Source organism: Cebidichthys violaceus, unplaced genomic scaffold (assembly GCF_023349555.1).
Source record: "Cebidichthys violaceus isolate CVI_PGR_0920_01 unplaced genomic scaffold, fCebVio1.0.p SCAF_15, whole genome shotgun sequence".
NCBI lineage: Eukaryota > Metazoa > Chordata > Actinopteri > Perciformes > Stichaeidae > Cebidichthys > Cebidichthys violaceus.
Window position 1 is genome coordinate 3,431,132 of NW_027176318.1, and position 27,894 is coordinate 3,459,025.

Sequence of the window (27,894 nt, forward strand, 5' to 3'; positions counted from 1 at the left end):
CTTTACACTAGCTAATGTTTTATTGCAGTAACAGTAACGATCGCAGTTGCGGTCTACTGGAGTAATCGTCACATCACCTGGTTCACTTCACCATGGCGTCTCTCTGCTCGCTGTGTGTGTGTGTGTGTGTGTGTGTGTGTGTGTGTGTGTGTGTGTGTGTGTGTGTGTGTGTGTGTGTGTGTGTGTGTGTGTGTGTGTGTGTGTGTGTAGTTGAAGGAGCTCAGCCCGATAGAGAGAACAGTGGAAATGCTCGCTTCAGCGTGATATTAAATTAAACCAAAACATTAACAAGTACTCCTAAAAAGCACCAGTATTTTCAGGGTTTATCAACACACCTATCTTTAATGATTTAGCACCTGGTTTAAGTAGCCGTCCCCACCTTTTAGGTAATGCAAAAAATGTGAAGGGCCCTCTCTAGAGCCTGTGTTTGGTAGCACAGTTAACAATCGTGTGGAAACAATTTGAATAGCTCAATTGATTGAAGCGGTCTGCCATTTTGGTGATGCCCGACATTGGGGATGTAAATCCAGTTAATGGTAGGTGAAATGACAGATCAGGATATGCTAGGCCATCATCAGAATCAGACATCCTGATGCAGGGCAAAGCAGAAAACTGCTTGGTTCTGAACTAGATCGTTCGCAACAGAAGCAAAGCTGTAAAGCTACAAAACTTGCAATGGCAGCAGAGAGCAACATATATTATATATGTATATTCACAGTCACACTTGTTTTTCGGCGTTGGTCATCATGTCGAACAGGCGCATTGGTAAGCCTTATTCTGCTTACTATTCTCATCATATGAATAGTTTATATCATATGCATTGACTGTGTGGTAATTCTATTCTGTTGTTCATTCTGTACACATGACATCTATCACACGTCTGTCCATCCTGATAGAGGGATCCCTCCTCTGTTGCTCTCCCTAAGGCTTCTTTCTTTTTTTTCCCCATTAAAGTTTTTTTGGGGGGAGTTTGTCCTGTTCCGATGTGAGGGTCCCGGGACAGAGGATGTCATATGTTGAACAGATTGTAAATACCTCTGAGGCAAAATTTGTGAATTGTGATTTTGGGCTATGCAAAATGAATTGAATTGAAATTGAATATTAAGGTGGTTTAGTTAGTCCTCTGTCAAGATGATCATTGGATAGTACGAAAGCCTGTGAACAGATCCCAGTAAAATAATTGGATGAGATTGAAAAGTCTTCCTGCTTGAACTGCTGAAAGTTTAATGTAGTGAGGACAGGTGAAAGTTGTAAATGTGGTGGCCTGGGTCGCTGTTTTTGTCGAGAGGGACACAGCCTGGTCATTACTTTGAAAGTTCTGTTTGCTCTGTTCAGCATCATTCCATTTGTCTTTAATAACTAAACCTCTACACAGGTGCAACTTAATGTAGGGCAGTTTTGAACATGTGAATCAGCAAATTATTGTTGTACCAGTGAGCAGACCTCTGTGCTGCTGTGATGCTGTTGGGAAGCCGTTATTGCTGTTTGTTGTAGAGCTGAGTGAGAGGATCCTTTATCTGCTGCCTTGTGTCATCGCTCTCATTTCAGTTAGTTTTATACTTGAACATTTAATAACTGTTAAAGGTTTCCTATCAACATATCAGCTCAGACACAATCCCACAGTAAGTCTGTCTGATGCTTTTTGACATACATGTTGCTGCTAGACTTTTCATTTCGCACATTTTTCAAACCTCTCGATGTGTCTGCCTTCCCTCAGTGTTCTGCGGCGGAAATCTAAATGCCACCACCACCATACAGACCATGGTTTCGCCTTCCTTCCCCAATGCCTATCCTGCTTACACCTCCTGCCGCTGGGTCCTGGATGCTCCAGCCCAGGAATCCATCCAGATTTCAGTCCAGACTTTCGTCCTTCAGCCTAGCCAGAGCTGCTCCACAAACTACCTGGAGATGAAAGACTGGCCTATAGTGAGTGTTATGTGTCTTAAAACGTGGGTGCTTAGCTTTCACACCAAATAAATAGTACCATACGAGTCTGCTTGGAAGTGAGACTCAGACAACATTACAGGTAAGACTAGTTCTGTTGTTTAGTCTGCACCAGAGTCTGAGTGACCAGTCTCAGCAAACCAAACTAAACTGACCAGAGTTCCTTTGAACAGGTTTGAAACTACTTTTAATCACTGTAGAGAGATGAGAATTATCAAATGCATCAAAAAAAAACAACCTCATGCGCAGTTGTGATATTGTAATATTTATTCTGAATGAGGTGACTCTTGTGTTTCCAGGGAGACTATGGGCAGTCACATAAGTTCTGTGCATCAGATGACCATCCACCGGACTTCTACAGCTACAGCAGAACAATCCTTGTGCACTTCAAATCTGACACCTTCATGACAGGAAATGGCCTGAGTTTCACCTATCAGATCGCCAGTACGTACCTGTTGTAAACCTACGCCTAAGTAGAGGCAGTTCTACTTCGTTACCTAAAACAACTTAGGGCTTCAGATGTGTGTATATCACTTACATGTGCAAGTTTGGATTAAAAAAAGAGAGCATGTATATTAAAAAAAAGTCCCAATGAAAAGTGCACAACAGGTTTTGAGATGATGCGCATGATGGGTACTGAGGGAACTTGCTCTAAATGTGCTGGTGGTGATTTCCAGGCTGTAGCCGGACCTATGAACAGGAATATGGCTACCTGAAGAGTCCAGGCTGGCCTGACATCTACCCCCACAGCATGGACTGCACCGTCATCCTAAGGGCCCCGCAGAACAGCTACATCTCCTTCTTCTTTAACAATTTTGATGTGGAGACCCACAGCCAATGTGAATTTGACTTCGTGGAGGTAAAAGAACTACAAACATTCAGAGACATATTTAGATAAAATAAGTATATTTGCCATATCAACTTACAATATGGCATATGTATGAACAATCACATGTACAGTAATCAACTTTAAGTGTAACTTTGGTGGTTTTCAACCTGGACTCCATTTTCCCATGTTTTTGACTAATAATTAGTGACTAATGGGGACAACAGTTTTTGAAATAGTTCCGGTATTAATTGAGAACAATGTAACTGGCAGCCATAAACAAGCTGCAAGGGTAATTGTGCAGCGTCTGTGTTTTTGCTCAGATTGTTATAATAAGTGTCTGACAACATTATTGAAGGGTTACTTTGCACGGCAGCTGGATACAAATATCGGGATACAATAATCTATCTGACAAGTATTGTGTTTGTGACCGATAAACCAGAGCACGGACCAATCAGCTCTCAGATAAACTATGTGTAACAAATCCATCTGGCATGTCAGAATAATGGAGAGGATCCTTCAGAGTTTATATGTTTATAAGTTTGATTGTGAAATGTGAATATGGGGCAGCAACAGGTCCTACTCTTTCCACAGCAGCTACAGGAATACCAGCAGACTCGAGAGCTTTGATGGTGTAAAAACAAAGTATAAAAGGGGAAAGTCCCGAGAGTCACTTGCTGGTGTTGAAAAAGCTAATTTGTAAAATGTCTATAAATGAGCAACATAGCCAAATGTATGTGGTCCATGTACAGGAAATGCGAGCTGGCAGTAGTATGTCTGACCCTTCTGTCTGGGGGGATGTGTCAGTAAATCCCAGCACTCTGTTGTCTCTTAGATCCGTAATGGCAGTACAGCGGACTCGCCACTGATTGGTCGGTTCTGCGGCAACACCTTGCCCAGCCCCATCTTCCCACAATCCAACCTGCTCTACTTACGCTTCAAGAGTGACTTCTCCATGGCCCGTGATGGCTTTGAGGCCACATGGACATCCTCCCCTCACGGTCAGGGCTAAACTGTTTCATATCATGTCAAACCAGGTTCCATGAAACATCAAGAGCTTAAAGGTTTCCATTCCAACCAAAGACTAAAACAGTTGCTGTCACTAATTCATACATAACAATTCTTAGCTTCCAGATTTAGAATACATACAAAAAACACACACACAGAAACACCAACAGGGCAGAATACGACACTCTAAAGCCCCTCCCACCCACCTGCACACACACTCACACACAGAGATATACAACAAAAAGACAAAGGTGTTCAGACACATGCACCTGACCGGCTAATTAACAACAGGTCAGTTGCACGATCCCCCTTTAAAGGCCAATTGAAAGCATGTTTACAAAAAAACAAACCAAACAGTTCACTTCCTGGAAGTAGGAACCATCAAGATCCTGATGATACCCTCTCCCCCCTGGGTTCAAAATAGGCATATGAAAAAAACAAATGTATTTAGGGTGCTACAGGATTCAGCAGCATAGAATAGGCCCATAGAATTGCCACCATGGCACTTTATTCAAAGCTGACACAATTAGACTCAAAGAACCCGACGAAATTATACATCTTAAACTTAAGATGGTGAGTAAAATCTATTGTGTGGTTGGATCAGGTCCCACCATGGTGTGTTACAAAACCACAAAACATGAGGCTTTCATCGTTGACATTCAAAGCTCTCATACATTCAAATAATACAGACATTTTAAACAAGATTTGTTTCTTCTTTTCTATGAATGGTCATAGAAATCTCTCATGGTCTATGAGGCAAGCCAAAACCAAAATGTCCAGAACATTCTGTCCCTAGTATGAGCCTAGCTCCAAACATACTGGATCCCACATTTCTTATTATGCAATACCATAGTGTCTTTCGTTAGACCCTGTCTACTTGCAATCACCAGTGTTTTATCAATTCCACGCCACACACAAACACAAGCTTTCTCTTTACTCGGCACGTCTGTAGTCGTAAAGTCCAAGATGAGAACACCTTGATGACATCAGCATTGTCTCATCCGTCCTCGTCTGCCACTGCATATCAGTTAGTCCGCTGATTGATCAATCTCACTTCACTGTTATCACCGTGTTATGGCAGCATTCTCCAAAATCAAATCTGGTCTCATGATTAGCAGTATAGTTAGATGTAGCCGTTTTTACACAACATATTTATTTTAGGTTATGGAACATGTATTGATGGGATGGCAGGTGTATTGTCACGTTTCTGAACTCTTCTAGGTTATTTCCATGGTTATTATTGCTTGTAATGATGCGGCCTGGGATCAGTAGAAATATTTCCTGACTTTCTGTTTGCTTATCCCGTTTGTCTTTAAGCTGAAGCATCTTTTGTTTTACATAATTGTGTACTAGGTTGCGGCGGTACTCTGTATGGAGACCATGGCTCATTCTCAAGCCCCAACTACCCAGGCACCTATCCGAACAGTACCCACTGTGAATGGGGCATCATGGCACCCAGAGGTCGTGTGGTGACCATCACCTTTGCCCAGATCAGCATTGATGACCCTGGAGATTGCCAGAACAACTTCTTGAAGCTGTATGATGGCCCAGACACCTCCTCACTGCCTGCTGGACCTTACTGCGGAGTGGTACGTAACCCGAGAAAGCAGTCACTTCTTCCCCTGTAATGCAAACTTAAGCCCTATATGCACAGGACTAGTATTACCTGTTGACCGCTCGCAATCTGTAATAATTACAGAGGTCGTCTGTGATCTTAATCCCGCAAGAATCTGACACGTCCATAATTCTGCCACATATTCTGCCACATTTTACAGATGTCATATGATAATTTAAGTGATTTGTGTCAGGGGTTTTCTTCTGCAAGGTTTTCATTTTCTTTTTTTTTCTGCCTTTGTCTTAATCGAGAATCATGGAGGTTGGGTTAGCAACAATTCTAAATGAAAGTTTTGACAGCATCTTGTGTGCAAATTCAGGAGGACCATCTCACTACATGGTATAGAGGTCTTTATGAATGATATATAAACATAAATAAGATTTTATGATGTGATATTATATTATTAAATATGTATATGATATAGTTTAATATCCCCTGGTAATACCGATCCCACACAAATAGGGTTTTAGTGGAATATTTATGTCACCGCAAAACAGTTTTCAATTTATGAGCCTAGCCTCACATCCAGTCCATTCAATTCATTTTAAAAAGCAGTATATGACATTCAGAACATTAATATCTCATCAAAGGTGTGTTGCCTGATGAACAGAATGAAATTAGACACCAAAGTATAATAAAAATACAATTTATTTCACATGAACATCTACATCTAAACTGGAATGATCAAAGTTAAAGGACACTGCAACATGTTGATACTCTTCATATTTACTTTTTATCATAACAGACATGGTCTATTGAGCACACAATTTTCTGATTTTTTTTCCAATCACAATATAAGGTACATTATGGTAAAAATGGTAAATGGACTGTATAGCGCTTTTCTAGTCTTTCGACAACACTACATGTCATCATTCACCCATTCACACCCATTCATACACTGATGATAGGGGCTACAATTGCAAGGTGCATCAGGACTGTCTACCCATTCACACCCATTCATACACTGATGATAGGGGCTACCATGCAAGGTGCATCAGGACTATCTACCCATTCATACCTATTCATACACGCAGGAACAGCCTGCGGGAGCAATTTGGGGTTAAGTGTCCTCTTTATCCTCTGATTAAGGGATGACCATAACATAAATTAGGCTCAATGTTTCTGTTTACTACTTGAAACAAAGAAGATCCAGCGTGGACAATGAATGAAATGAAACTGTTCACAGGTTTTATACTGGAGAAGAGACACGATACGAAAAATCAACATGAAAAAGTGTTGTTTATTTTGTTTATTCTGTCTGTTTGAACCAATGAGTCCTGTGACTCGGTGTCTCGGTGCCGTATTGGAGAATTTCTGACTGTGTGTTGATGAGAGAGTCCTTTAGGTTTCCCGGGAGCTTCCACTTCCCTCTAGATCCGTCACACACACACACACACACACACACACACACACACACACACACACACACTCAGTGATATTGAGTAGTTATCTATGCAGCAAACTTAGGTGGTTAAAATGCTGCAGTCTGTCTTTAGAGACAAGCAGATTTGAAATACTAAATAATAAATAATAATAATAATAAAAACATGCTGCATGCAGCCGGGGGAATCCCCATCTTAATATTAGGCATGACATCACTTGGGAAATCCCCTTGACACAAGCGTGAGATTTCTCTTTTTAGTTGTACACAATAGTTTATTAGCTGTATAGCAAACAAGAACATACCAGTCCGTATAGACATAGTAATCAAAGGGGGTATATAGTATAATCCTGTCATTATGAATATTGGTATTCAGCCAGCATGAAGAAGGCTATATGTGAGGCAATGCTAGCTAAATAGCCCGTTGGGCCTAATTTGAATCCCCACCAGGCCTTACAACCGGGTCTCACCATCAGATATGTACTAGAGACTTCATACCAGCAGCATTAGTACAGTTTCAATGAGTTTTTTTGTATGTATGTCAAAGACATGAAAAAGTTCATATTCATTTTTATCAACACATACTGTTCCTGTTTCAAAATAAAAGCCCCTCTAGCATCTTTTTGTGGATAGAATCCCTAGAACATAGCAGTAGTTTTAGAAAAACAGCTGATTCACATAAAATGACAGTAGCGGAGTAGACGTTAGTGTCAGGTGAAAGGGATGTGAGTGAGGTGCCGTGCCTTCCTGTGTATTTCTGAGCCATATACAGTATACATATCTCTGGGAAAAAGTCAGTAAGGATCATGTCTGCGTTTAGATATACAAGGATGTATATGTATATGTATATAAGAATATATATATGTAATATTTGTTTGTGCTCTCTGTGTTGTTTGTGCAGGAAACCAACATTGCTCCGTTCACAGCCTCTTCCCATCAAGTCTACATTGTTTTCCAAGCCCAGTATGCCAGCCTACCTTCAGGTTTCAGACTCACATGGAGCAGTTGAAAGAATGCCCTTCAAGAGTCACACGCATGCAGACAGTTGCTGACTTGTTTCCTAATCATGTTTTAAACCTGCTTCGCATTTATTTTTTAACCAAACTGTCATAATAATGATATTAATAATAAATCTATATTGAGATAACACTTACATGATTTGTCATTTGTCATTTCCAGGGACGTGCGGTCAGGGGCTGACAAGTAAAAAACAAATAATGCAAAAATAAAATAAATATTAATATTTCTCTACTGATCTTTGCAGTGACGAGCTGAGCCTCACCTCAGATTGTGAATCCCTCACAATCTGGGTTGAGTGCCTTTTGCTTTCTCATTGTTTGTCACCACTGTAATATTTGTAGACTCTTTTATTATATGTCCTTTCTTTACATAGAATAGGTAATGTATTTCACGTCTGTGTAGAACATATGTAGTGTTGCTGATCTGACAGAAACCGCAGTGAAAAAGCACAGAGGGGAGGCAAACAGTACTCTGCCTCAAAGAAGAGGGCGAGCGAGAGCCCACGGGTCAGTTTATGCTTGTTCTGTTGTTGCTCTTCTTCCACACTTTTCTTCTTCTGATATTTTGCTTTGACCACAAGAATGTAAGATTCTATATCCAAGCTTAAAAATGTCTCAAAAAACAGGGAAATATGACCAAATCAACAGCAATTCGCCCGCAAGCGCTCTGCTTCTGAAACGCTCCCAGTGGAATCAAATATGTACTTTACCTATATGTGTGTAAATAATGCTGATATGAAATATGGAAAACAACCAGTAGTCAATGTGCAGGCTGCCAGTTGAATGGTGATTTAAGCTTCTCTATTGGGTTCATATATGTGTAAATCAGACTTATGTAGTGTCAGAGCCTCACCAGACATGGACCTCACCCCACGTCACTGCTGTGGAGACACATTACCTCTCTACTGAATGGAGATGAAAACCCATGTTCTTCAGACCCCTCGAGTGTCACCAGCGAGGATTTGGCGTTTCTGCTTTTTTGCTGTATTGAAAACGTTCCGAACCGTGGCACCACTGTATTGAACTGAACTGAACTGAGAATTTTGTGAACCGTTACACCCCTACTAAATATGCTTTGTTTTCAATGAGTATGTCTTTATTCATACATAAAGACAGTTCCATGTATAAAAAGGAAGCTTTTTAGTCTCAGGGAAAACAAAAAAAAACAACAATCTCTTGACAACTCATGACCTTACCACATCACAATTCAAAAGTGATGTCCATTCACCATTACACTTTGTTAAATTATTGTATTGCAAGACTTTTAACAGGACAACACAAAGAAAACAGTGCTGCAGGTACAAGAAGACAAGGAGCGAGTAATTGCCTATGCCAGCCACAGCCTCCACCCAGCAGAGCACAACAACCAGAACTATAGCTTGTTTAAACTAGGGAGCTGTTGGCTCTGAAATGGGCTGTCACAAAACAGTTTAAAGATTATCTCTATGGGGCATAATTTACAGTATTTACAGACAACAACCAAATTGGTGCACCTCGAGACGGCCCAGGTTGGAGCAGGATAACAACGATGGGCGGCCCAAATGGCAAACTTCAATTACACCATCCAATACTGTCCAGGTACACTAAATAGAAATGCTGATACTTTGTCCTGCCAAAATGTCTTTTGGGAGAATTTGTGTCTTTGGATAGTACAACTATGGAAATTATTGTTCATGAAAAGTAGATGAAAGTGGAATATATGCTGTTTTGAGACAGTTACTTAAAAAAAAAAAAATCATATATACTGTGTGTTCTTTTACAATATCCAGATTCGAGTGTATCTCCTGCCAAAACATGTTTTGGGAGCTTAAAGTGAGAAATGGTGCCTTTAGGCAGTATAATGATAGAAGCAATAGTTTTTCAAGAAAAGTGCTTGAAAATGGAAAATCTGCTAATTAAAAGCAATTACTTGTAGAAAATCAGATACTGTATGTTCTTTCACATTATCCAGATTTGAGTGGATCTCCTGCCTAAACGTGGATTTTGTGAAAGAAAGCATAGTTTAATTCAATTCTATTCATTTTTGTATAGCCCAAAATCACAAATCACAAATTTACCTCAGAGGGCTTTACAATCTGTACACATGCGACATCCTCTGTCCCGGGACCCTCACATGCAGAGAACTCCCCCCAAAAAAAACGTTTAATGGGGAGAATAGAGGCAGAAACCTTAGGGAGAGCAACAGAGGAGGGATCCCTCTATCAGGATAGACAGAAGTGTGATAGATGTTATGTGTACAGAATGAACAACGTAACAGAGTTTACATGATATTATTCAATAAAGTACACATCGGAACAGCCTGTTTTACAGTTCCAGGTCATTTTCATGAATATCTGATGCTTTCACCCCCACAAACTGACCCGAATCGATCCAAAAATCCGCAAACCCGTTTTACATGTACAAATGGATCCACGAATCCGTTAGACTTAACGTGTTTTTGTGGTAAAATGATTTACATTTATAGGACCTATATTATTGTTATACTAAATTAAAGTGTATGGTTGGTTATGCATATTGGCATATCACTTTTGACTTACAAAATACAAACACATATATACATGATTGTGGATGGTGAGATATTTGTGGATCACTGTGAACACCTGTGGATGGTCCTCCATAAACTGACAGCCATGTATGATGAATTCAAAGGTCGTTCACTTCCACCAATATTTTTGATGTATGCCTTAACAAATACATGGAGGATGGATTAAAGATGTACAGTGAGGCTGCTAAGATGAGGGCACTTATCTGACTGGGTTCTTTAGGTTTTCCTCTATTTTTGGTGGAACTCCATCAGAACCAGAACCAGAAGAGCAGGCTTCAATTAATTAATAACATTAATACAGACAATTTGCATGTTCTCCATCATTGGTGACTCTACGATCAGCTCGAAGTTAGTGACATTTGATTTGATAAAATCATGTCACAAAAAAGATTTGGTTCGGGACTGAGTTGAAATACAAGAGACAGCATTACTTGAGTGGTTAGTAGAATAACGTAATGTTAATGACAGCACAACTTAAAACAAAATTGATTGATGTTGCTTATCATCTCTGAACTTATCATTTATGTCTACTTAGATAATTACAAACATAAATGCATGGTAACATACATATGAGTTGTACATTCACTATTTATATCAACATTTCAAAATAAATCTGGCTTTACAACACAACACATTGTAAATCTTATTATTATTATATTTATACAACATTTTCAAGCACTTGATTAAAATAATTTAAAAAAAATAATAATAATCATTTTCACAAATTCTAGTTATATAAAATTAGAAATGCTCATGCTTAAGCGGATTGTTTTTGCTATGTTGTTGCTCTTCTCATGACTTCCCGATTCCAACCAACAGTGTCACCAAAAAGGCAAAATGTCCCAGGAAGAACAGAGCCATCAGCAGGACATCAACTGTTATCTGAAATGCAATGCAATTTACATTAGAAATCAGCAGCAGGTAATTGTTACTTTATTTATTTTTTAGCCTTTTTTGTCTTACCTTTTTTGATTCCAAAATATCTGAAATCCGGAGAAAATAGATTAATTAAAGTTGCTGCAAGATACTTATACAAATTTTCTACAGTACATATGTTTGTATGTGTAGTCCAAAAAGGACTAATATCGTACTCAAACTTGACACAGACCCATCAATTAAGGTGCACAACATCAACTGGACCCAAATAACAAACAGACTTGGTTACACCAGAAAGTGTAGCAACAAGTGAATCTGCATGTAGCTGCTGTAGCTTGTGAGCTAGTTGCTACCTCAATATGAATAAATGAATGAAGCTGATTTCATCACCATTACACATACGATACACATATTGTATGTGTAGAATGCGCTAAATGTCGCATAACCTCATCTACATATCTATCTGAATTTGAAAAAAACGTTGAGCTCATCACCAAGACATTCAGGGGATCCCAGTGCTAGGAGCGAGTTAATAGCTGTGTTATTAGCAAAAGTCACTATAACCCGGTATTAAAAGGGCCCCAGTGCTAAATTATTAAAGAGCGGAGTATTGATGAGCTCTGACGTTATAATTTCTTTTATCTGCACAAATATTGTGGTAAAGGCTGATTTATTATCACTCTGCAGCAGCCATCTCCTGTGCTTTCTCTGTTGGGGCTGAGCTCCTCCAACTACACAAACACAAATACACAAGCACACACACACCACACACACACACACACACACACACACACACACACACACACACACACACACACACACACAGAGGGAAGTTAGCGAGCATAGACGCCGCAGCGGACAGTGATTAATTACTACGACAACTACGCTCTTACTGTAAGTGCAATACAACTTTTGCAAGTGAAAAGTCAATACTTCATCAATACATCCGTTCAACAAGCATAAACATAAAACAAGCAAATTGACACACAATACGAGCCACTATACAGTAATACTAATATTACTAGGAGACAGATACTATGTATATATATATATATATATATACATATATATATATATATATATATTTACATTTTATATATTTACCTGCACTGTTAACCTTCCATTTTAAATGGACTTCCAACAGAATGTAGAACAAAGCTTCCCAGCCAACCAAACCACCCATCACTTTCATCATCCATTGGTCCAGACTGCTGTCAATCAACTTCAGGCCTGTTAATATGGCTGCAACTGTGTGATGTCATAAGAACACAGAATTTTAAAAAACGTGTAGAAAGGGTTGACAGTAGTATCATATCCTTTTTTTTTAATTTGTATCAAAGAGTGTACTAAAGCAGGTAACTTTTAGGGTATGTATCAGTTCATAATGCAAGACGAGATCTTACCAGCTAAAGCTTTTATAGACACTCCAATTAAAGCATGGGACCAGTTAAACAGAAACCGTCTGTAAAAGAAAAGAGGAAAAATATGAAATGGTCAGCTGCTGAAAAGAGACGGTCCGTCATTGTTGACCTTGGCGGCAGTAGTTTGACAAAACGGTTCACACTCAGGGTCCATTTACTAGCTTGTTAGGAGCTTTCAATCACATCTAATGATCGTCATCGGTGTCACATCCTGGTCCCCTCTATATGTTATGTTTTCTTATTTGAATAACGTAAGCAGAGCACCCATAACTGTTGGCCTATTTCGTTATATATAGATTTGAGGGTTTGTTGATTCAAACACACACACACACACACACACACACACACACACACACACACACGCAGCAAGGTACCTACCGTGGATGTTGTGGTCCACAGCGCAGCAGAGCCAGTATGGGCTGGAGGAACGAAAGGATCATAACCAAGCAGCCTAACACAGGATGGGCTCCCTGAAAACAACAACACTGACATTCACTGACATAATCCGATGACACTAAAAACTGTTAACGATAAGGCCAGATCCGGGGTTAATAGGAACAGATCTATATATATATATATAGAAATATACTGACCCCAGACCAGGCTTTGACGTATGAGAAGGAGAGGATGAAGGCGATGATTGTGGCTGCTATTGTCACACTCATCACTGCAACGTGGACCTGGAGGAACAAAAACAGTGCAACATTATACAGCTGAACATATTAAGATCTCAGAAGATGTGCAAAATCAACTACACCTAAGAGAGGGCAGGTTAGTAACAAGCTCTCTGAAGGGTGTTACTACAATAACCCATTTAACATCAACTAAACACACCCACACATACTCTGATATTCTCTCATGAGAATATGGTTTTGATGGTGTATTTCCTTTAAATGTGATGTATTTTTTGTTAATCATTTATTTTTTTGGTAGCGTGCAGCCTTGGTTAAAGGCAGATTAGATGCACAGTGCTTCCTGCTGAGATAATTTGGACACGATCTATATTATCCATCTAAAATGTTTATCTTATTAATATCCCCAGTAATCAATATGAAGAGATCTCAGTTTTGGTAAATTATGAAGGATGTTTGGCATTATTTTTGAGATTTTACACAGTAACTTTTTTATTTTATATAGTAAATAAAATATTTTGTGACCATATTTATCCTTAAAAGAAGCTGTATTTAACATTCTGAACATGAATATAGCATCAAATAACAATTTGCTATGTAAATATATAGTGGAGTAATGTCTACCTGGGCAGAAAATGAAGTTGTTCTCCCTCTGTGTCTTATTCAAAACTATTCTTGCTTTGTTTACATAGTCGGGCCATCTGTCTTCATATGATGTTGTCTTCAATTTTATAATTTATATCATTTTGTGGCTAGTTTTCCAAATGTTTTGTTCTTGTCTCTCTCTCTGAGAATGCATACAACAACTTGATGAAATGTGGGATACATAAAGTTATTTTATGGCACATAGACATTGGTTCTGAATCTCACCAGAAACCAGATATCTTTGCCGTACTTCTGTCTTTTGGTCATCCCTTTCAGATATCTGGCTACCATCATTCCAAGTGATCCGATGGTCATCCAGGCTATCAGCGTCAGTGCCCCTGAAACACAATTTAAAGTTGTAATGCTGCAAAACACCAAACTGTTTTATGACTCAACATCCATTTTTGTTACTTGTTTTAATACAAAACTTCTCTCTGTGAGGTGACTACAAAAGTTTATAACAGAGACAGGAATCAAAAATGCATATGCATTTCAAAATAAATACCAAGAAAGAGTGTTACCCATGGACATATTAACAATGTGGGCTTTGTATATAATTGGCAGACTTTCTGGGGAAGACCTGGTCTGATTAGGAGTGACGGGATTCATCCTGGATATAGCAGATCTCATATCTAGAAATCTGACCCAGTTTATTAGTGGATCTTAACTATGACAACCCAGAGTAGAAGAAGCAAAGTTGGAGTCTTACACGCTTCTCTGTGCTTCCATTAGAGCAGTTACCCACCCAAAACCCAAGGCCCCAGCCCTGAGCCAGGAGTTAGCTGTGCTCCTTGGCCAAGGGTGCAATTAAGACAGTGGACCCCCTGTCACAGCTGCGGGGTTCTACTACTTACTTTTTCGTAAAAAGGACGCAGGACGCTAAGGGTGTCCCAGCAGTGCCTACTTGCTCTATGAGCGCATATCTGTCAAGGGGCTTTCCCATAGGGGCGGTATGGAACGTAGTGTTCCATACCGCCGAGTTGTTGTCATGACAGATGCCTGCTTTTGAGGGTAGGGTGCAGTGTGGCAGAACAACTCGGAGGCAGTGGTCTGCACACGATTGCATGGAGTCATTCAATCACACTGTACCTAGCACTAGCACTCAAGTAGCACATTGCACCTAGCACTCAAATACTTCCTGCCATACCTGAGAGGGAAGCATATGCTTGTCCTGTCGGACAACACCTCAACTGTGTTTGGTTCTCCTTGATGGAGAGGGATCTTACCATGAGCTTTGATGATATGAGGCCAACCTGCTTTTCTGACAATCCAAGGTCTGGAGATGTCTACTTTGTCAGAGCTGATGAAGGTACCTGTATGGAACTGGATTTGTCCTGTAGGGGATATGCATGAAACAGACTTCGCTGAATATTCTGCTGCCACAAATACTCACTAAAGCAAATGTGTTTAAATACACCACTGAAAGTAGTCCCCATGCAACAGATGATTTACTGTGGACAAATAATGCTAAAATAAAATAAATATGAATATGTCTCTACTGATCTGTGCTATAAATGTAGTTTTTGTATGATTCCAATCATTTCAAGCATTTTTATAATCAAAATTGCTGAATTAGCACATCTCCTGTTCAAACAGAGAGGAGACACGTGAGGTGAGGCAGCGACGAGCTGAGCCTCACCTCAGATTGTGAATCCCTCACTAACTGGGTTGAGTGCCTTTTGCTTTCTCATTGTTTGTCACCACTGTAACATTTGTAGACTCTTTTATTATATGTCCTTTCTTTACATAGAATAGGTAATGTATTTCACGTCTGTGTAGAACATATTTAGTGTTGCTGATCTGACAGAAACCGCAGTGAAAAAGCACAGAGGGGAGGCAAACAGTACTCTGCCTCAAAGAAGAGGGCGAGCGAGAGCCCACGGGTCAGTTTATGCTTGTTCTGTTGTTGCTCTTCTTCTACACTTTTCTTCTTCTTATATTTTGCTTTGACCACAAGAATGTAAGATTCTATATCCAAGCTTAAAAATGTCTCAAAAAACAAGGAAAGATGACCAAATCCACAGCAATTCAACGTCGGACAGGTAAAGTAACCTTTAATGTGTTTGTTGTTCTCTTTATACATCCTGGTTGTTACACAGATATTATCGCGGAATCTCACGATTCTCACAATTTTCGCGGGTGGCGCCCGTGAGCGCTCTGCTTCTGAAACGCTCCCGGTGGAATCAAATATGTACTTTAGCTATATGTGTGTAAAGAATGCTGATATGAAATATGAAAAACAACCAGTAGTCAATGTGCAGGCTGCCAATTGAATGGTGATTTAAGCTTCTCTATTGGGTCCATATATTTGTAAATCTGATTTATGTAGTGTCAGAGCCTCACCAGCCACCAACCTCACCGCATGTCACTGCTGTGGAGACAGATGGAATTAGTTTCCTTTTCCTGCTCTTCACTTCATTTACTACATTAACGTCCATCAGCAGTAAATGTCATTACGAAGTGAAACAAAACCTCTGGTTTGTTTTTTAATAAACATGTTTTTTTTTTTTTTTATTAAATAATTGAACTGGATTGCAGCCTGCAGAGAGTGTTTGTCTCTGTGACCACCAGGTTTCCTGGTCTTTAGACTGCTGTGGAAACTCAGACAACAATAGGCTGAAGGAACCTTTTGGTTTCTTGAAAAGTAGTCCCGGGACTAAAATTACCAGTAACTTCCTGCTGGAAACTGTAGATTTTGTGAGCTGTTTTTAAGGATTGACATCTTCAATAGGAACCAATGGGTTTGGGACTGGGATTCACAGACAGGATGTGGAAGTCAGAAAGTATTGAGAGACAGACTAACACATTATTGGTTTTGGTCTTGTTATAATATGCATAACAACATAATTATGCATATTATATTCCATTGCTGCCTATTAATCCTCCTAAATGTTAAGAACTGTTCCTTTAATAGTGGAAAAATCATCTCACAACTGATTTATTGGTACATCACAAACGGCAAAACCTGCTCATTAAGATAAAGATAAATCTCTGAAATTAAAAGACTCATGGACTGACTCATTATATAACTTTTTCTCCATGTGGCATGACCAGTTTGGAGGCCCTCGTTCAAGTAATTACGCCTAAATTACCTCTGCTGTTGGGTCCATGGGCAAACAGGAGATAGTAGGTTTTGTTGAAGCCAGTGGTCCTCTGAGTAGAAACAACGTCTATGGAGGTGAAGGAACAGCTGATAATCCCATCAAGCACTGACGCTCTCACATCAGAAACATTACCCTGGTGGTTAGATATCATTTTAAAATCAAGTTAAATCCACACATTAATGTGCAGTTTCACAATATGCCAAGCAGGATTCTGGCTTTACACCTTGTTCAGATATAAATCAGTGGTATCAGATGAACTTCAGTACCAGAGGAATAGCTTGTGGAGCCGTTTGACCTGTTGAAAAGGCATGCTGCAACCGCACTACGTCGTCACTGCCAATGCCACAAATATAAATGTCATCGTTTCCCTGCAGAAAGACAGAGTTAAGAATAAAACCGAAGGCTTTCATCAGAGGGGAATTTTTTTTTTCAAACACAAGTAACTTTCAAGCAATCAAAAAAAAAATCTGTGTCGGCAGTGCTTAATTCCATTTTGTGGCACTATGTATCCACAAGATGGAATTAAGCACCTGAACTTTGACGGCTGTATATCAGAATGTGTAGTAAGAAATGAACATTGGTGAATGTTCATAACTCTACAACTCTCAAGCAGATTACTTTAATGTACAATTGAGCAGTCTGAGATTATAAAGGGAAATAGTTCCGATGTTGGTGATGGATGCTCTGCCTGATCTGATCTAAGATTGATATCGTTTTTAATCCTCCAAGTACATAGAAAGTATGAAGGCAAGTATGTGAACAATGCACCTTAAGAGCCTTATTGTTAGAATTGTTACAAAACAGAAAACCTTCACTGAACCAAGCATTTTGTCTTCACATTACCATGACCTGATCATCTGAGAATCCAAAAGAGACATATCCATCAGATGGACCTGTCATCTCATAGCGGATGGCTGCAGCAGTTGGAGACAACATCATGGCTGACATGAAAAAACATTCAGCATTGGCTGTAGGGTTACAGTTTGAAGGCTGACTGAAACAGAGCTTGGTGACACCGCAATCTGCACTGGTGATACTTCCCTGCAGGAAAAAGACAAAAACATGCTCATATAAGCAGGGGGCAAGCTTTTGGGAAGTATGTTGACGCTTGAAGGTTCAAGCATGGTTGCGGTTTACATTGTAACGTGTGGTTAACGTGAAATGTTAACATCATGGTTTGGCTTGAAATGAGTATGCGTGTAATTAACATAAGCTAGCGACTACAACTGCATGTGACTGAGTGGCGAACCGTCAAGTGACCCAACGTCAATCAACAAAATATTTTCTAAATAACTAAACTTTTGGTTTCACACGGTACAGGAATGCTTATCCGCTGAGTAAAAGTCCAGTGTTTGTTTTTTTCCCATCCACCGCTCCTCCCGCCCACCCTTATAAAGCACCTTGCTCTTAATACTATGTTCGTTGTTTTGAGTGTCTAATAACGACACGGATGCGTACATTGGAATTAGATGATGCGCATCATACAGATGCTAAAGAGTTCAAAATGTAATACTCAGCCCTGGAAGCAAAAAGGAGTCAGTAACATTAGGGAATTGTTAACACCTTTGCTAAACAGTAGAACATATTAGCTAAAGCTATAGCTAAAAGAGCTAAAGAGATCTGAAATAAAAAGAACAAATTGTTAGAGTTGGGAAAGCTGCCAGATACCCCCCATTATGTCATTAGGTCCTCACAGCGTTCAGCAACACCGGATGAGTTGCAGGATGTTGCAGGGAACAGTAGACCCTCATCAGCCCCAGGGTCTAATAAAGTTGCCAAATATGCAAAAGCATATTTTTTAATAACACAAAGTTCCTCCAACTCCTTATCATGGCTGGTGTTGTGGGATGGGGTGGTCCCGCACCCTTCAGTCAGGCCGCTGAGACATTAAGGGGTTGGGCAAAGGGTCCCAGGGTGAAGGGGTGGATAATTAAGTAATACAGGCATTACAAACCCAGAATATGACCCCTCAGAAGGGTCTGGGTTTGACAGATAGCCAAGACGCGTGCCTAAACCCAAAGTGCACCCAAATTTAAGATAAATTTCAAGAGTCAATCAATCTAAACCTCTGGACTTTAACTATAGTTCATCTAATTTTTTTCGTCCCCGTGAAGATTGTAATGTGTACCGTATTTGGCCCGTGGGGCTATCAGCTTAGTTTCTTGTTTGGTAGTTCGACAGCTAGTTTCACCTCGTTCCTAATCATCATTTACTTACAACAGGTGGTGCAGGTTGATATGTTGTGGTTGTTGGTGTTGTGGGGAGACGTGTAGATCCACCACTATTGTCATTAGTGAAGTTAATGGCAGGACTTGTAACATCAACCCAGAACGTGTTGTAATTCTGCACGAAGGACGCACTGCAGAGACACCAATGAATCAAGGTTGAAACACATAGGGATTCCGCAAAGTAAAAACTCACTTTGAAGACCCACTTGAGAATAGCAATAAAGAAAGGAATGGAATAGAACAAAATAGTTTAATTCACTCCTACTGGAACTGAATAGATTTAATGTCTCCTGATGCTTCTGATCTCCATGTCGCCTGAATGGAGGTCTTAACAGAATCTGATCTGTGGGACACAGCAGAGTTCTGGACGCATGCATGAGTGCACACACACACAAACACACACACACACACACACACACACACACACACACACACACACACACACACACACACACACACACACACACACACATACACACATGGAGACAGAGAACAAGGGAAAAGGAGGTCATCAGATGTGCTATCTGAAGGTGTATTACCTTATTGTTAACATTCTTTTTTCTTCTGTTTTAAATGTATATCTACATTTATTGTGTATTGAGTTCTTAACACAGCCAAATTACTCTGTATGAAAGCGTTCTGTGCAGGCACAGGGACACTACTGCTAAGCTGCCACTAACATGCTGCTTTCAATACGTTAGCTGCAAGTACACACTGATATCAGGCGTATGGAAGATTTGAAACAATGGCGTTGCTCACAGTAAAGTCTGCTGAATGGGAGGGAACTCACAGGTCTCTGGCTGCAGGTGAGGAGCTGAGTGGCCCCTGCTGTCACAGCGAAGGAGCCCACAGGAGACCGACCTCCTACCTCTCTAGCCTGTAACAGGAAACCAATGAATGGTGTGGAGGCTGGAGCCTGGATCTGAACTGCGAAAACAAAACCCCCCCAAAAAAAACAACAGCTCAGTGTTAGAAGCCAGAAAAGCCCAACTGACAATGAATTCAGATATTACGAGACACTGCACACTGAGCATAACATAACTGCTGTACATAACAGAGGTACAGCAGTGTGTGCACTTCCGGTAGCTGTTAGAGGTTAGTATAACACACCGTTCAAAACAGTAACAGCGTGCATACTGTCTCTGCCCCACTGTGTCTCTGGGGGTCGGCGCTGCACTCAGCCGTTATCACTACCGACCTCTGCCAGCCAGTGGCCAATTAAGAGTGGCGAGTGAGCACAAAGCAGGAGTCAGTGGCAGCATAACACAAGCTATAAAAAGTGTTTTGAGAAAGTGTGAGTCTCCACAGCCATGAGAGGTCCTTGAGCATGCAGCGAAAACTGCCACCCCAAATATTGTGCAGGTTGCTGCAGCAGAATGCAACATTTCCAGTGGATAGTCCCACACACAAACAAACACATACTGTACCTCTCCCCAGGCTTACACCGGAGATAATGATGTATAACAGAGGAAAACTGCAAATCCTCAAATTGGAAACGATGAAAAAAAGAGAATGTTTGGAATAAATAAAACAAAGATGAAAACATCCAGGTGAAATATACAAGGGAAACAGACATAAGACACAAGTAAAAAAAAAAACTCTATGTATAATACACAAGCTTATTGGGAGACTATTCCCAAGCTTAGGGGCTGCCGACTGAAACCCTGGGTCAAGGACCTAAGAACTCAGCTTCGGGATCCCCCCAGTCAGAGCTGGCTGATGTGGCTCGGGAAAGGGAAGTTTGGGGTCCCCTGCTGGAGCTGTTGCCCCCGCGACTCAATCCCGGATAAGCGGATGAAGATGAGATGAGATGAGATGATAATCGGATAATCTGTGGGGTTACTTATGTGCTTTTATCATGCAATCAAAAAGAATAGGTTTTAAGGGTAAACTGTTGAGCTGAATGTCTTTGGTTTTGGGGCACGACTCTATTGGCCAGTCAGCTTAACAACATGTAAGGGTTGATTTACATCAGGCTGGTCATTATTGATCCCTTCAGGGTGATGCAAGCAGTCCTCCGCACTCACCATGTCCGGGCTCATTTTACAATAATGACCTGCTCGCTGGACATCATCCAGCATATTCTAAAAAAAATCTCAAAATTTACACAAAATATTGATTTAATAATGATTTTGTTGATTTTATTAAAAATGATCTGGATGTGGTCCAGTCTATGATCAGAACATTGACTTATCAGAGCAGAGTATTCAACAAGACCGACAAATAGACGTGTGTTACATCTTCCAGCATAGGTCCCGCAAACAAGATTCAGCAAACCAAACTTTTTGTATTCGCAAACAAATTTTTGGAGTCACATCAATACATTTTAAATCACGAACACATTTTACTTGCAATAAAACATTTATAACCGATAGTTTGCTCTCATGGGGGCACTCACTCAAACCTCTCCACCACGTTAAGGTGATGGCTCCCCGGAGAGGGGACAAACCCGAAGGGCTACAGCCGCTGCTGTGAAGGAGGCAAAGCAGCGGGTGTGGGAGGAGTTCGGAGTAGCCATGGAGAAGGACTTTCGGTCGGCACCAAGGTGTTTCTGGAAAACCATCCGGAACCTCAGGAGGGGGAAACGGGGAAACATCCAAGCTGTATACAGTAAGGATGGGACTCTGTTGACTTCAACTGAGGGGGTAATCGGGCAGTGGAAGGAACACTTTGAGGAACTCCTGAATCTGACTAATACGCCCTCTATGGTAGAGGCAGAGCTGGAGGCTGATGGGGGAGCATCATCAATTTCCCTGGTGGAAGTCACTGAGGTAGTCAAACAACTCCGCAGTGGCAAAGCTCCAGGGATTGATGAGATCCGTCCAGAAATGCTGAAGGCACTGGGTGTGGAGGGGCTGTCTTGGATGACACGTCTCTTGAACATTGTGTGGAGGTCTGGGACGGTGCCTAGGGAGTGGCAGACCGGGGTGGTGGTTCCCCTGTTCAAAAAGGGGGATCAGAGGGTGTGTGCCAATTACCGCGGTATCACACTACTCAGCCTCCCTGGTAAAGTCTACTCCAAAGTGCTGGAAAGGAGGGTTCGGCCGATAGTCGAACCTCGGATTGAAGAGGAACAATGCGGATTCCGTCCTGGCCGTGGAACAACAGACCAGCTCTTCACTCTCGCAAGGATCCTGGAGGGGGCTTGGGAATACGCCCATCCGGTCTACATGTGTTTTGTGGACCTGGAGAAGGCGTATGACCGGGTCCCCCGGGAGATACTGTGGGAGGTGCTGCGGGAGTATGGGGTGAGGGGGCCACTTCTGGGGGCCATCCAATCCCTGTACGCCCAAAGCGAGAGCTGTGTCCGGGTCCTCGGCAGTAAGTCGGACTCGTTTCCGGTGAGGGTTGGCCTCCGCCAGGGCTGCGCTTTGTCACCAATCCTTTTTGTGGTATTCATGGACAGGTTATCGAGGCGTAGTCGTGGGGAGGAGTATTTACAGTTCGGTGGGCTAAGGATTGCATCGTTGCTGTTTGCAGATGATGTGGTCCTGATGTCTTCATCAGGCTGTGACCTCCAGCACTCACTGGATCGGTTCGCAGCCGAGTGTGAAGCGGTTGGGATGAGGATCAGCACCTCTAAATCTGAGGCCGTGGTTCTCAGCAGGAAACCGGTGGATTGCCCACTCCGGGTAGGGAATGAGTCCTTACCCCAAGTGAAGGAGTTCAAGTACCTCGGGGTCTTGTTCGCGAGTGAGGGAACAATGGAACGTGAGATTGTCCGGAGAATCGGAGCAGCTGGGGCGGTATTGCAGTCGCTCTACCGCACCGTTGTGATGAAAAGAGAGCTGAGCCGCAAGGCAAAGCTTTCTATCTACCGGGCAATCTTCGTTCCTACCCTCACCTATGGTCATGTGGACTGGGTCATGACCGAAAGAATTAGATTGCGGGTACAAGCAGCCGAAATGGGTTTCCTCAGGAGGGTGGCTGGCATCTCCCTTAGAGATAGGGTGAGAAGTTCGGTCATCCGTGAGGGACTCGGAGTAGAGCCGCTGCTCCTTTGCGTGGTTCGGGCATCTGGTAAGGATGCCACCTGGGCACATCCCTAGGGAGGTGTTCCAGGCACGACCAGCTGGGAGGAGACCCCGAGGGAGGCCCAGGACCAGATGGAGGGACTATATCTCCAAACTGGCATGGGAGCGCCTCGGGATCCCCCAGTCAGAGCTGGCTGATGTGGCCCGGGAAAGGGAAGTTTGGGGTCCCCTGCTGGAGCTGTTGCCCCCGCGACCCGATCTCGGATAAGCGGGTGAAGATGAGATGAGATGAGTTTGCTCTCAATTTATTTTATATTATTAATGCATTTTGCATCATAAATACTGCAGTGAACGTTGTCTGTGCTGTGTTTTGAAAAGTGTAACCATATAACGACCGCTTTCAGCTGTGGCTCATCTAGAGATTCTAGAGTAAAAAAAAATATATTTATAGTTTTCTTTACTCAACACTTTCTGTTCCAGAATCCCTGAAGCATTTCTGTATACAGAATCCCAGCATTTATTAACACACAGCTTTTACTGTGACATCTTTACAGGACTTGAATGGCTCCAGTACACAAATACAGGCTTTTAATTGTAGAAATATGGTAATCTTAGCAAAAAAAACAAACATAGGTGATAATTATATAATATGAATAAGTTAAGTTGGCCATTATCAAAGGTAAATTCAATGCAGTGTAGTGGTTCCTAGCCGATTTGCCCTCTGGACAGTGGGCATATACCCAGGGATGGCCGACTGACTTCCTATGACCTCGGCAGTGGCGTATTTATATATTAAAAAAATGGTGGGGCACCAACCACGACAGAGTGGCCAAGTGTTGTACACATAGAAAGAGAGAGAGCAGAACTCGCCGCCAAACACATGTGTCCTATGTCTGATTTGCTGTAACCTCAACCTGACGCCCTCCCTATGCTTTTCTCACAAAATCAAAAACATCAGCACATGCCAAGGCCTTGACATCTTAGCTCTATCTGAAAAGGGAGTACGCCTGCGAAAGGGTTAACGCGCAGCTGGAACAAGCTGTTCAGTTTGTGTGAAGCATATTATGCTCTGCAAAAACTTAGACTTGTTGTTAGACCTTCAAATCATCTGTGGTGAAAGAGCTCTGACCATTCAGCTGAATTATAGACAAACAAACACTTAAATTATAATTAAGTGTTCAATAAAATGCTTAAATACATACACACTCATTACGGTTATTTCTCACAGGGAAATGAATAGGATTAATTCCACCCCAACATGGCTACGAGGATGGTATCAGACGAGTAATCTTGACTCTGTTGGACGACAGAAGCATGCAAAGAATAGTGGATTGCTCCCGGAAGGTGAGAGGCTTTCCTCTTGCCGCTCTGATCCTGGAATTGGGAAAAATAATCTTACCTGGTGAGAAATCATTCTATTGTCGAACGAACACTTCGAAGTGGTAAAGCGCTATTCTCACACATTATAGGGTGTTAACTTGTCGTATTTAAGACAATTTGGTGTATCCTTTCAAAGTTGAACTACATTTTGATTGGACCAGATTGTTCTGAAGATACAGGAGACAATAAAGTAGAGATAAGGTAAAAATCAAAGTAAGTCCAAGCCTGAGCATTGTACCTCTAATAATAAATGTATGTGGGACAAAGACAGCCGGACTGTCAAACAATTGGAAGAATGGATACAAATGGGGTTTTCGTGAAAAGGGAACGGTTTCAGCCTACAACAATTGGATCAACTCAAAACGTGTTTGGAGCAGAGAGACAACATGCAAAGCAGAAAAAACATAAAATAAAACGTCCAAGAGAGAAAGAAAGTTATGTAAACCATTTAAAGCGGACTGGGAAGCATATAGTATGTGGAGAGAGTAAGCACAAGTAAGGGAAAGAAAGAGATTAAGAAATAAAGGTCAGGTCACTTCCACTTAAACTCACGTCCACAATGACAAATGTAACTAAATGGCTTGCAGATTCCGGCCTTCACCTGAATGTTAAAAAAGACTGTTTGTATGTTCTTCACAAAGATGGCTTGCAAAGTGTCACCGGAGCCAGATGTTTATGTTGCTGGTGAGAGGCTACAGGTAGTGTCAGATTTTAAATATTTAGGATTTTTTATTGATTCTAATCTCTCTTTTAAAAAGCAGGTAAAACATGTGACAAAGGTCTTAAAATTGAATCTCATGATTTTCAGATAAGAAACAGTCTAACCATGCAGGCTGCAAAACTGTATTTTAATGCGATGATTGTCCCCCATCTGACCTACTGCTTAACCAGCTGGGCACAAGCCAGCAGCACAACATTAACATCGATTCATATTCTCCATAAACAAGCTCTAAAAACACTTGATAAAAAAAAAAAGTCACCATCACTGCAATATCCTCATCAAACACATATCATGAGTTGGGAGAACCTCATTAAATTCACTGATGTGTGTCCGGTTTTTAACATTTTACATGGTATGGCCCCGCCTCCGCTTAGTGATTTTATTAAACAAAGCGCTCAAAGCAGCAGACTCACTAGATCTGCTTCAAGAGGTGATTGTGTCATTTCACATAGGTCAAGCTCTTTTAGCAACTCTACATTCTCTGTGAAGGCAGCTCACTCGTGGAATGCTCTGCCACCACATATACGCACACAAAACACACACACAACATTCAAACACAGCCTTAAGGAAGGGCTTGGTGCCAATCAGGTGTGCAAGCATCCTGCCTGCTTGTTTTGCCTATATGTGCATTTGTCTTGTTCAGTGTTGCTATTTTCCATTTTTTATGTGTAAGTTATGTGCCTCAGTATTATATATGTGCTTGTACTGTAGGTGGGTTTGTTCTGCCTGACGCATGCTGCAGCCTGTTATGTCTGCTCTGCTTGCACACTTTTCTTTTGCTTGTATGTGTATTGGTTTTATCTATAGGTTACTGTCTATCTATGAATTTTAATTCCATTTTAATTTGAAATTTTGTAATGTTTAGGCTGCTTTCAAACATCTGGCCGGGGACGGCAGATGAAAACTAGCCTCTCTGGCTAACTCTGGCTCACTTACAGTTTCACTGTTGATTGGTGTGCTGCAAAATAAACAAACAGACAAACAAATAAGGAAGAAACATAGAACAATAAGACAGATAAATTGATGAAAAAGGAAAACATACTGCTAACCTTTATCTTTTTCAGTGGATCCTGATCTGGACTCCAAACCGCCGCTGCCGTATACTCTCCAGGCACAATCAACATTATAGCAAACACCCACCACTCAACACTCAGGATGAAGAAGACGAACAAGATTTATTAAAACCCACAGGCACCATGTCAACGTCCACAACTACAGCCCCGTCAATGAACACTGGTGACAAAATATACAAGGATGATCTGACCGCGTGACAAAGACGACGTCACAACAGAGAAAGAAGGCGTGAAGAAGAAGCCATGACTCATGGAGAGTCCAAACGGCAACTTCATGTCAGGAATGAGCAGCCTCACGTGACTGATTGAAAATGATAATAAATGATGTAAAAAGTTCTCTCGGACTTTAATTGTATCCATAATAAAAGTTATTGAGGGAAATATCAGATCATGAAAAGACAAATCTTTTCAATAAATGAAGAAAGTTGTTTGTGGTCCCTTTGTTGTTCAGTCTACAATGAACATATATTTATACCAGATGGTGAATCAGAAAACTATTCAAACATAAAACTAGAGTTTAATCTGTGATCTGTCTTCACTCTGGTGTGAAACTGCAGTCAGTCAGTCAGTCCGATCAGCTGCAGCGTCCAATCACATAACTGATGAACAATGAGGGGGCGTGTCGGCCGTTAAAACACTTCCTGGAAGCCTGTTGTTGTGCGTCCTCGCTCATGGCTCGATCCTCAGAGCAGAAATAAGAGCTTTGGGACGGCCGTCAATATGGCGGTGCAAAAACAACTTACGGTTCAAGCGAGGATCGAGGAGCGAGGAAATGACAAATAAAGAGATTTGGGATGTACCCATAATAGTGTGCAATTGGGCCCATTGTGACTAGTTTAGGTGACGGGGATTAGATAAGCTTGATGCTTACCTTTCACCTCCTCTCCAAGTCTGTAGCTGATGTGGCCTGTTGTGACGGTGAAGGGTGCCGGTGCCGTCTGTGGGCTCACCCCAGAGTGGTGGGGTCGCAGGTCTTCACAGCTGTCCATAACTTTACCGGAGCTGTAGCCCCGAACCAGAGGGGTAACACACACCAGCAGCAGCACTACATGTTCCATTGCAATGAAATGATCACTTATCGCTCTGATCATGAATACAGCTGGTGAAAACAGAGACCTTGAGGAATATAATGCTGCTATTCAGTTGAGAGCAAATTGGGTGGAGTCTGTGTGGGAAACAAGGGCTGACTGAGGGAAGAAAAGGAGAAGGGAGGGAGGGAGGAGGAACGTATGGAGTACTGTGAGAAGATCACAGGTACACAGATCTACGCCTGCTCGGTTTATCGAAAATTTCCATTTTTAACTTACACCAGTACGGTACTTTAATCTCACTGTGAAAACATGTAAAATATAATTTTGTAATCTCAAAACTTCTCAATTTCAACATTGCTGTTCATTTAGAACACTCTGTAAGTTATTTAGAAAGCTTTTCACACCACACAAAACAAAAGCCCCTCCCTACCTCCTCCCCTCCCAAACCCGTCCCTACAGCTTGTTACGGTC

At 41.4% G+C, this 27,894-nt stretch overlaps 2 protein-coding genes across 2 annotated transcripts in view; one reads left to right on the forward strand and one right to left on the reverse strand.

Moving 5' to 3' along the window:
* cubn (cubilin (intrinsic factor-cobalamin receptor)) overlaps positions 1-7,817 on the forward strand; it is a 91,010-nt gene extending 83,193 nt beyond the window's left edge. The window contains exons 62-67 of the mRNA XM_068709465.1: positions 1,718-1,926; positions 2,244-2,388; positions 2,622-2,803; positions 3,606-3,771; positions 5,132-5,367; positions 7,676-7,817. Of these exons, the coding sequence (XP_068565566.1) occupies positions 1,718-1,926; positions 2,244-2,388; positions 2,622-2,803; positions 3,606-3,771; positions 5,132-5,367; positions 7,676-7,783 (1,046 nt within the window). The 3' untranslated portion in view covers positions 7,784-7,817. The remainder of the gene's footprint in view (positions 1-1,717; positions 1,927-2,243; positions 2,389-2,621; positions 2,804-3,605; positions 3,772-5,131; positions 5,368-7,675) is intronic.
* Positions 7,818-11,030: 3,213 nt separating this feature from the next.
* Positions 11,031-27,450, reverse strand: zgc:163022 (putative ferric-chelate reductase 1). Its single transcript, XM_068710314.1, has 15 exons — positions 27,264-27,450; positions 20,035-20,171; positions 19,510-19,607; positions 19,234-19,375; positions 17,860-18,057; positions 17,283-17,384; positions 17,005-17,149; positions 15,139-15,246; positions 14,138-14,250; positions 13,229-13,315; positions 13,014-13,105; positions 12,618-12,676; positions 12,319-12,462; positions 11,302-11,321; positions 11,031-11,220 (listed from the first exon to the last, which is right to left on the reverse strand). Exons 1-15 carry the CDS (start codon positions 27,448-27,450, stop codon positions 11,131-11,133), a joined length of 1,722 nt encoding a protein of 573 aa, XP_068566415.1. The 3' UTR covers positions 11,031-11,130.
* Positions 27,451-27,894: the final 444 nt, after the last annotated feature.